The sequence below is a fragment of the Amblyomma mixtum genome, chromosome 4, assembly GCF_055824585.1.
Source record: "Amblyomma mixtum isolate Tamu chromosome 4, ASM5582458v1, whole genome shotgun sequence".
NCBI classification, from domain to species: Eukaryota; Metazoa; Arthropoda; class Arachnida; order Ixodida; family Ixodidae; genus Amblyomma; species Amblyomma mixtum.
In genome coordinates, this window is record NC_143015.1 from 100,837,769 (window position 1) to 100,848,913 (window position 11,145).

The 11,145-nt window shown below is 47.3% G+C and overlaps 1 protein-coding gene across 1 annotated transcript in view; it reads left to right on the forward strand.

Moving 5' to 3' along the window:
* Window positions 1-10,814, forward strand: part of LOC149347605 (uncharacterized) — a 30,673-nt gene extending 19,859 nt beyond the window's left edge. Inside the window, exon 7 of the mRNA XM_089541612.1 lies at window positions 10,563-10,814. Coding sequence (XP_089397738.1) covers window positions 10,563-10,814 — 252 coding nt within the window. The remainder of the gene's footprint in view (window positions 1-10,562) is intronic.
* The last annotated feature ends 331 nt before the right edge of the window (window positions 10,815-11,145 follow it).

The following is an 11,145-nucleotide window of genomic DNA, read 5'->3' on the forward strand; positions in this document are numbered from 1 at the left end:
GCCTTGGAAACATGCAACTAAAGAACCCCTTCTTGTTCTTAATCCAGGCCGTGTTTTTCGTGAACTCGAGAGATGCGGCTACAGCTACCGAATGCGGCGTGGATGCGGTGACGGCGACAATCTTGAACGAGCATCTGTACAATGCTACGATGGAACGTTCTGACGGCGATTCATCAGGCATGCGCATTTGGACCACGCAATTTGACCCGCACCAAACGCCTTCATCCGCTACGTCACCACTCACCGGCTGTATAAAGTCAACTGCACAGCGGCAATCGAGCAGTGGGCACGGCGGGAGCCTTGGAAGCGTGCAACTAAAGAACTCAAGGAGAGGGCTGAGTCGGGCTGGTTGGTTCATGTTGAATGGTACGGCAAAACAGCGCTGACGGACGGGACGGCGCATGTGTTTGTCTCATCTTCTTCCGTCCCGTCCGTCAGCGCTGTTTTGCCGTACCATTCAACTAAAGAACCCCTTCTTGTTCTTAATCCAGGTGAGAGGCTACGGCCATGTTCCTGGCTATCGTAGTGATGATGTTTGCTTGCTGCTCTTGCCGTGCCCACGGTCGTTTTTAGAAGTGCTGAAAAATGTTTACAGCTGCTTTGTTGACCTACTGCCTTGCTGTGGTGATGTTGAATCGAATCCGGGTCCTTCTACCGCGGAAATGCTTACAACGATAATGGATGCCTTGAAGGAACTAAAGGAAAGTGTGGCCTCAACAAACAGTCGCCTAGACAAAACTATTGATAAATTAACTTCCACTGATCAAAAAGTGAACGATATTTCAACCACGGTTGCGAATTACACAACAAAGGTAGAAGAATTGCAAAAAACTGTCGACAGCCTTTTTCTGAAAGTGGACGATCTCGAGAACCGAAGTCGCAGAAACAATTTAATCATGTATGGCTTGAAGGAAGAAAGCGAAGATGTTTCACATTCATTGGAACAGAAGGTGGCGCAAATTATTGAAGATAAACTAAAGATCCCTAATTTGCAAATGGAGCGCGTCCACAGAATTGGGAAAGCACGTGAGGATAGATGTCGACCTGTAATATTCAGGCTTTCAGACTACAGGGACAAATCAAGGATACTGAAAGCATGCAGCGCCTTTAAAGGCTCAGAATTCAGCGTTTCGGAGGACTTTTCGCCCCGAGTCCAAGCGATAAGAAAAAAACTTTGGGCCTATACAAAACCAAACAGAGACAAAGGCGACAAGGTAGTGTCATCATTCGATAAGGTCAAAATAAACGGGAAGGTTTACAGATGGGCCGAAGGACTGAACAAGGCCGTTCCGCTGGAATTGAAGTGACACACTTGGCATAATTCTAGCAAAAAGAAACGAAACAGCGCCTTGCAGCCAACAAAACCACACCCAGACAGAGCACCGCTACCTGTACTAAATGTCAACGCTAGAAGCGTCGTGAACAAAATCGATGAACTCGAAAGCCTTCTTCTTGGTTGCGGCCCTGACGTCACGCTTCTCATGGAAACATGGCTCCATGACAGTATCCCTGATACTGACGTTATACCTATCTCGCATGATATAATTCGACAAGACCGTGGCTCAAGGGGAGGTGGCGTCGCGGCCATAATTAGGAAGGGCATTAACTACACATTAATTCCTCACAACACATCTGTCGAGATGGTTTGGATTCACGTACAACTGCACCAAGGCAGCCTTCTTATGGGTGTAGTGCACAGGCCTCCAAATGCTGACATTTCGATTTTAGAATCGTTGTACAACTTTCTTCATGAGCACAGAAAACGTTACCCTTATGTTATCTTATGCGGCGACTTTAATCTACCCATGATAAACTGGGACGAACTATGCGCAAGGCCTTCATGTCTGCACTGTGAACTGCTGCTTGATATTGCTTTTTCTTTTAATCTTAAACAGATAGTGGAAATACCAACACGTGTCACTACGACTTCGAAATCAATTCTCGATCTTTTTATTTCTGCAGAAGTAAGTGATTTAGGATTTACTGTTGAAGTCTTGCCAGGCATATCCGATCACGAATCTGTTCTTTTTAAAAGCAGTTTATCAAGACAGGTGACACGAAGCATCCCCAAGAAATTCTTGGGCTTTAGAAATGCTGCCGACGAAAGCGTGGTTGACTACTTAGAACAGGATTTTGACTCCTTTCTTGAAAAACACAAGCTGGGAATCTTTAGCGTCAACGATTTATGGAAGCATTTTAAACATTCAGTACATGAATGCACTAAGAATTTCGTTCCCATGAAGTGTAAGAAAGCACCTCGCCACAGTCCATGGATTACTCGGGACATACTGCACCTAAAGCGTCGACTAAAACGTTGTTCACGCCTCAATTCTTGCACCACTCGCTCAAAGCTACAGTCATTGCGCACTGAACTTAAAAATAAAATTAAATTATCTAAACACAACTTTTTTAACGTTAAGATGCACCATTTTCTTACAAACGCGCCAAGAAAGTTTTGGATGCATTTAACAAACAAAAAAGCTCCGGTGACCAAAGTCAGACTGAACGGTACCGAGACCACTGATACTCAGTGTATTGCCGAGGCTTTCAACGCGTATTTTGCTTCCGTATTTTTACAAGCTGACAATCTTAGTCCTGAATATGTATGCCCAAAATATGAGCTGCCGAACCTCTTTATTACGGAACAAGGCATTTTTTCGTCACTGTTAAACTTAGACACAAAAAAATCTGCCGGACCAGACGAAATATTCAACAACTTTCTATTTAGGTACGCAGAATGGTGCTCGAAATACCTGCTCATAATTTTCAACGAGAGTTTGAATCAAGCTACCATTCCCGATGATTGGAAAATGGCTAAGGTCATCCCTATTCACAAATCTGGAGATAAGGCTAGTGTCAACAATTACAGGCCTGTTTCGCTCCTGTGCACCGCTAGCAAGGTAATGGAGCACTTTATTTTTAAGCATATAAGCAGTTTTCTGGAAAATAATAATTTCTTTTCTGAGGGACAGCACGGTTTTCGACGTGGCCTATCCACGGTTACGCAACTACTACACACTACTAATGATCTCATGGTAGCTTTGGATCGGGGTGGGCAAATTGATATACTGTTCCTCGACTTCGAAAAGGCGTTTGACCGAGTCTGTCACAAAAGGTTATTACTTAAGCTAAAAAGTGTATTGCAAAATGAACAAATTTTGAATTGGCTTGATTGTTACTTATCCAATCGACAACAGTATGTCTGCATTGAAAACTCACTTTCTTCATCTGCCCCTGTATTATCCGGTGTACCACAAGGTTCTGTCCTTGGACCTCTTCTTTTTCTGATCTATTTAAATGACCTGTCTTTGGATTCCTCTGTACAATGCCGGTTCTTTGCCGATGACTGCATCGTGTACCAGGTCATCGAATCTGTGCAAGATCAAATTGTGCTACGTGATTACCTCTCTGCAATTACCAGTTGGTGTCAATCCTGGCGTATGAACCTAAATGTCTCTAAATGTGCCCACATGATGGTCACAAGAAAGAAAAAACCGTTAATATATACTTACAAAATTAACAATGCTGATGTCAAGCGGGTTGACCACTTCAAATATCTTGGTGTTATAATTGACTCCAAATTAACGTGGAACGCACATGTTGAATATGTTGTGTCGGCGTCACTAAAAAAGCTGTGGTTATTAAAGCACCGCATGAGGCACTGCACTAGTGCAACAAAACTTGCAGCATTCACGACACTCGTTAGGCCAATTCTTGATTACGCTGACACTGTTTGGGACCCTCATACTAAGAAAAACATCAATCACATTGAAGGGGTACAAAAGAAAGCACTTCGATTCATTTTTAACGCTTACCATAGAAGTATCTCTGTTTCAGACCTGAGAACACGAGCTGGGCTCCCGTCGCTAGAAATGCGCCGCAAACTACACCGCCTACAAATGATGTACAGTATTGTCAACCACCATGTCAAAATAAATTTTCATAATTACATGCAGTTTAACGAATCCAGGAAAACGAGAGGCAAGCACAGCAAAACAATTGTAATGCCGCAGGCTAAAACTAACGCCTACCGTTCATCATTCTTTCCTCGAACCACAGCTGAGTGGAACGCCTTACCCTATGAAGTAGCTGACATGCCCTCAGTTGAATCTTTTGTTACAGCCGTGTCATCTTATCTATGATGCTGCAAGTATTTCTTTACAACGCTTCTTGCTTTGCCGTCCGCCTTTCAAAGTGTATTCCTTCTTTCTTTTTTTGTGTGTTTTTTGATTGTGCACATTCCTTCATGGCTGATTGTCAATAGCATGTTTTCTTTCTTTGCCGCTGTTAAACTCACTTTAGCAATTGTTCAAGAACAATGTATCCACTCCTGCTTTGACTGCCAAGAGGCAGTTGGCAGTATTTGATAAATAAAAATAAAAAATAAATATTGCCAGAGCAATAGCCGCTTCTTCAGCTGCTTCTATGTTCGGGTTGTTTATCGTTGCGCTGGTTATTTCTTGCCCTCCTTCGTCTGTTACAACGGCGATTGTTTTGCGTTGGTATTGGTACTTTGCTGCATCCGTGTAGACTACGTTGGGATTGTCGCTGAGTTCCCTGGTGAGTGCTCGGACTCTGGCTTGTCGTCTTTCATGATGTCAATTCGGATGCATGTGTCGTGGTATTGGTCTTACCCGGATGTTGTTTTTGTTTTCATTATTAATATGTTCCTTGTCTCTTTGTGTACCTAGAGGTAGCCGTAATTTCTCCAGTAGGTGTCTTCCCGTTCTGGTTTGAGTGAGTCTGTCTAATTGCGCACTACGTTGCGCTTCGCGTAGTTCGTCGAAGGTGTTTTGTACTCCCAGGGGCATTAGTTTTTCGGTTGGTGTGGACATTGGCAGTTTGAGTGCCGTTTTGTACGCTTTGCGTAGTATGGTGTCGATTTGTAGAGTCTCTTGCTCGTGACGAGGCTGTCAATGAGTCTTAGGGTGTCCTGTTCTCTCATCTCCTTCTTTCTACTGCTGATTCTTCGCACGATTCTGGCGACTTCCTCTGTTGTATTCTTAATAGAGGCAATGGTTTTGCTACATCGGCCTGTGTTTTGCAGCCACATTCCAAGTACCCTGACTTCCGTTTTCTCAGGTATTGTTTCGTTTCCGAGTTTCAGGGTGATTTTGGAATGGTATTTTCGTGTACCTTTTTTGATTCTTGCGTATTCTGATTTTTCTTCTGAGCACGATAATCCTCTGGCCCTGGCGTATTGTTCAGTATGGTCGATCGCTTTTTGTAGCCGCTCTTGTTTAGCTGCTAGGGAGCCTGTGGTTGTCCATATTGTTATGTCATCTGCATACATTGCGTAGCTGATGTTTTCTATTTCGTCCAGTACTTTCGTGAGTCCTATCATCGCTATGTTGAATAGTAGGGTGATATTACTGAGCCTTGCGGGGTACCCTTGTTTGGCACCGTGAAGCTCTCCGATCTTGTATCTCCGATGCCTATGGTAGCTGTTCGTTCCGTGAGAAAGGCTTTGACATAACGGAAGGCTCTGCTTCCACAGTTTATGTCATTTAGACCTTCCATGATGGCCGCATGTCCCACTTTATTGAAGGCTCCCTTTATGTCGAGTGCTAGCACTATGTGTTCGCCGCTTCTTGGTATTTCAGTGAGGACATCCTCCTTTAATTGTAGGAATACGTCTTGCGTGGACAGTCCCCTTCTGAAGCCAAACATGGCATCAGGGTAATATCCCTTGTCCTCCATGTAGTTTGTGATCCTTTCATTAATCACCCTCTCGTATATCTTCCCTAGACAGGAGGTTAGGGAGATTGGTCTTAGGTTTTCAATTTGGAGTCTTTTACCCGGCTTGGGTACATAATTACTTCTGCATGTTTCCATTCCGCCGGCACGATTCCATTTTCCCAGATAACGTTTAGGTACTTCGTAAGCTCGGCGATGGCCGTGTCTCCCATGTTTCTAATGGTAGCGTTATTTCGTTTGTCCTTTCAGGCTGCCGTATTCTTTTTTGCTTCCCCTATGGCTGCCCTTACTTCCTCCTCGGTGATTGGCCTATCAATCTCGGGGTTGTTTTCGCCGGTGTATACTTGGTCTTGCTTTGGGTGCATGATTGTGCCGTAGCATTTTTCCCTCAGTGCTTGTGTTAGTTGGTCTTCCGTTCCAGGGAAGGTGTGGAGTAGTTTTTTCATGGACTTGCCGCTTTCCGTTTTGGTTTTCGTGGGGTCTATCAAAGCTCTTGGTATATTCCAAGTTCGGGCCGTGCCTAGTGTTCCTCTAAGTGTTTCCGTGAATTGTTGCCTGTTTTGCGTGGCGATGTTGTCTGCGTGTTCTGATGCCTTCTTAGTCAGTTCTGCGATCTTCAGCTTGAGTTTCCTGTTGTGTTTTTGCTGCCTCCATCTCCTGATAAGGCTTCTTCGTGCTTCCCATAGGTGAAGAAGGTGGCTGTCTACGTCTGGGTGTTGTTCCGTGCGAACGATCATCTTCGTGTATTTTTGTCTGACCTTCCTAAGCTCCGTGCACCACTCTTCTATGTTGGTTATCGGTTTTGTTATTTCGTCGCTGTGGTTTGTGAAGGCTTCCCAGTCTGTGATTTTGGCAGTCCCTAGGCATCTCTTCATTTCTCCTGTGGCTATTTCTAAGTGAAGGATGAAGTGGTCGCTCCCTAAGGTTTCCATTGTATTTTCCGATTGGATATTCTCGTTGTTTTTTGAGAAGGCTAGGTCAGGCGTGGTGTATTTGCAGGCGCTGTTTCCTATCCTCGTCGTTGTGGGGTCGTTAGCTAGCTCCATGCAGTATTTTTCTGCGCTTTCTGCTATGCTTTTATCTTTGGCATTCAGTTTTTGGTACCCCCAAATGGGGCTTGCCGCATTAAAGTCTCCTAGGATCAACGTTGGGTCCTGGCCTGCCATATCGCTGGCTTTTTTGAACAGTTCGTGTATTCTGGGGTTCTTTTGTTTTGGGGGGCTGTTTACGTTTATGATGAAAGCGCTGTCATCCGCTGGTTTTTCTGGTGCAATTTCTAGTACAGTGTGGTGTAAGTCCGTATCCGGTATGTTGGTTTTGCAGATTGCCGTAATTGACTTATGTACTAAGGTGACGGCCTTGCCGGAACCGTCTCCGTCATACATCTCGTATCCTGTTAGGCTTGTTTTAGCCCTGGCCCCGTATTCTTGGATGGCAATGATGTCCGGCGGTTTTTCTTGGTTCTTTATGGGATGGATTAAATGAGTTTGTTTTCCTTTTATTCCTCTACAGTTCCATTGCAAAATTTTCAAGCTTCCTTTCTTGTTTAGCCTTCTGTTTTTGCCGTTAGACATTTTGTATTCTTGCTTCCTGCTCGTCGGAACGGATGGGCCTATTGATCATGTGTTCTCTCATGCGTTTGCTGTGTGCTTCCTTCGTTGTAGTCGCTACTTTCCCTTTAATGTAGTTGTATTTTCCGTCCATTTTCTCCAGGTCTTCACTGACTTTGACATGGTGTTTCATTATTGCTAGCAAAGTTGCTCTCACCATCTCCTGATCGAGTTCTTGGATTTCTTGTAGTTGGTGTTGTGCCGCCTTTATGGCGGCCACCTCTGCGGATTCTGTTCTACGTTGGTACGTTTCTACTTGATCGGCCTCCGTGATGGACATGGGCTGTCTGGCGTGTTCGAGGTTTTTTAGTGCGTTCATGTATTGTGCTTTTTGTCTTTGGATTTCTATTTTAAGATGCGTGTTTTGTTTTTCTAGCTCTTTGACCCTTTGATCGCTTTGAGCAAGTCGCTGTTCTAGTTTTACTATTCTGTCCTCAAGTTGCATTGTCATAGAGTGTGACACAGTGGTTGCACAGTTATGTCCAATTGGCCAGCTCACCTTCTTCTCCGGTCTCTGCTGTGGCTGGTTGAGATCTTGCTTCTTGTTTTCGCTCGCCAGGCCTGGGAAGTCACCTTTGCGTTCCTGGAACCCGCTGTTTTCTTTGCGCGTTGTCGACCTGGATCTGGATCGCATCGCTGATCTTGACCTCGATCTCGTGCGCTTGTCGGCGTTGCTGCTGAGCGTTGAGTTGTTGTCTGAACGAAGCAGTTGCTTCGTTGCGTCTGCCCCTTGATTTTCTCTGGATCTGCTCGTTCGTGTAGCAGTGTCCCCGGTGTCTTGCGTTCGCTGTCCCGGCGGTCCAGCGTCCCCGTTGTCTTGCGTTCGTTGACCTGGCGGGGTCTTGCCTTTCGGTTGCCCCGTTTGGTACTTGGCTTTTTTGTACCGCATCTCGCAGTCCTTGTCTCCAGTAGCGTGGTCACCACCGCAGAGCGCACATTTTCTTGCTTCGCACTGATGGTTTTCCTGGGGGTCCCGGGTTCCACATGACTTGCATACCTTCACCTGTGGGGTGGGGCACACGTCTGTTCTGTGTCCAGGCTGCATGCATGTGTGGCACACCTGCCTTCGGACTCGATACGGGTAGCATTGGTACTCAGCCGCTGCAAAAATCACTTGCTTGGGAAGGAATTTGCCGTCGAAGAATAGCATTGCTGAGGAGGATTTACCCAGCATTCTCTCCCCGACGATTTCGACTCCATGCGTTCGGACTCTAGTTCCGCCAGTAGGTCTTCGGTCTTGAGGCCCGGCTCGACTCCGTGGATGACTCCTCGGATCACATCATCCGGCGCCGCAATGTACGTGTTGACTTCGTAGTTGACGCCCTTGATGCTGAGTTGTCTTATTTACTTGATTTGTCTTGCCGTCTCTTCAGATGGCGTGCTTGTGATGATTATGTTGGATCCAGGTCGGATTCTGGTAATGAAGTTCTCTCCTCCGCATGCTGAGTGGTGGCCGGTAGCCGCCTGGATTGCTTTCGAGATGAGAAACTGTGGAAACTGTTTCAGTTGCAGCCCTTGCTTAGGTCTTAGGATGACTTTCACGTCGGTCTTAGGTAGCGGTGGTACCCTCCGCGATGGCGCCTTGCCGCCTGTCTTCTCCAAATTGGTCGCTGCCATCCCGTCCGACTGGCGTCTGTAGCCTCCTGGCTTCCGCTCTGGCTTTCTTTTCTTCTTTTGCTTGTTGGAGCTTTTCTCGTCGTCGCGCCCTGGCCCGCATAACTGGCGTCCAGTTATCCGCGCCATCGTTGTCGTTTTCCTCAGTGTCCGTGTTGGCGTCGCTCGCGCGTTCCCGGCACGTTTCGGTAGAACTTTCGTCCTCAGAAACTTCGTCTTCCATGTGAGAATCCTCGCACTGTGAATCCTCAATTTGCATGCCCTTAGAAGCGTTTCCGCTCCCGCTGGGGCTAGCGAGCATCCCTCCGTCGGCTTCTGTCTCGGCGCAAACGCCGAGGTCTAGCGGAGGCCTTCGTCTCGTTAGGCTTAGCTGCGGCGGTTCGCAGGCGAACTTTACAACTCGATAAAAAGTCGCAAAATTGGCCTACCGTTTTGAAGTTGGTATCCAGATGCGTCGGATATCTTGGTTTCCTCGCACACCAAAAATGGTTGGGCCACGTCCGTTTTAACCTGGTAAAATTAGCCCACAATGCGGGAGGCGGTCCGACATGCGTCCGCTCCCGCCACCAGGCTAGCGTTCCTTCCCCTATCGTGTTGAAAACGTGCATGGCGTGGCACAATGACGCAGGCAGATAGGATTGGAGTCATAGACACTGCAACACGTTACTAGCGGGCGTTGTGTTTGCATCGAGCTCTCAGTTTCGCCTGTGTGTGGGAAAAGCACCGGAACTCCTCGCGCTGCATGGCTTTAGATATCGGTTTTTTATTTGTTTCAAAAACCTCCATGGCATTGTCTCTTCCGTGGATTGGAATTTACCACTGAGCCACCGGACAGTACTAATTATATCGTGTTTGGTTGGTTTATGGGGTTTAACGCCCCAAAGCGACTCAGGCTATGAGAGGCGCCGTAGTGAAGGGCTCCGGAAATTTCGACCACCTGGGGTTCTTTAGCGTGCAGTGACATCGCACAGTACACGGGCCTCTAGAGTTTTTCCTCCAAAGAAATTCTAGCCGCCGCAGCCGGGATCGAACCCGCGTCTTTTGAGTCAGCAGCCGAGCACCATAGCCGCTGAGCCACCGCGGCGGCTATTATGTAGTGTTCATTAGCGCGTTTTACCAAATTGGCTACCTAACTGGGATACTTTTCACAGTAACTGACGGTCCTCGCGGCTTACAATTTTCAGGCGAAAGCCTTGTATGACCCATTAGCAACGAAATTAGGCGGCGTCGGCGTCTAATAAAAGTGGTTCACAAAATCCGCAATGACGCGATCAGCAAAAGGAAAATTTCTTTCGAAGGTGCGGGAAATTGAACCAAGGAAGAAGGTTGCTGCCGCTGCTTTGACTCTATTGCTCAGTTGTCCGAAGATGCGACCACTGCGGACGATGGCACAGTACTCAAACCAAACGGGAACCTTAGTTCTCGTCCATGGAATTCTTTTCGGGCCAACTATGACAGGCGCCGTCTCTCAGCAGACCGAAAACCTCTCAGAGACGTCTAGCTAGACGTCTCTGAGAGGTTTTTGGTTTGCAGGGCTCTTGCAATGCGCACCCTGGCCACCAAGTGGCGCTACAAATCAACAAATGACGCGTGAAGCAGGTTAACAAAGCAAACAAGCCTCACTGCTGTTCTGCTTCGCAGGTGAAGCTCGTCACCAAGATCCACCATCTAAACCTCATTGGCGGATCCCCCGTCTGCCTGGGCATCCTCACGTCGCAGTGGTCCCCGGCTGTGTCCATATCGGACGTGATGCTCTCCATCTGCTCCCTCCTGCGGGCCCCAGACATGGACCACCCTATCGACCCCAAAGCGGCGCTAGTCTACAGGGAAGATCCCGCCCTGTACAAGTACAAGGCGCGCCGCTGGACCGAGGAGCACGCCATCTTGAAGTGACCAAGTGCAGCCGTGACGGCAGCGTGGCGGCGAGACCGGGAGGGCATTGGCTGACCGATCAGGGACAGTTGCTGCGTGCATTCAGAGTGCACTCGCAACGCCTGTCACGCGAACTCCTCGTCGCGATGCAATAAATGGCGGATCTGGCCTAGAATCAACAGTTCTTCAGTGTAACTGAACACAAGCCTGCAAAATAACTCGCTTGGGTTTAAGAGCGAAAAGGTTTATGGGGGTTTAACGTCACAAAGCGACTCAGGCTGTGAGGGACGCTGTAGTGGAGGGCTCCGGAAATTTCGACCGTGCACTGACAACGCACAGTACACGGGCCTCT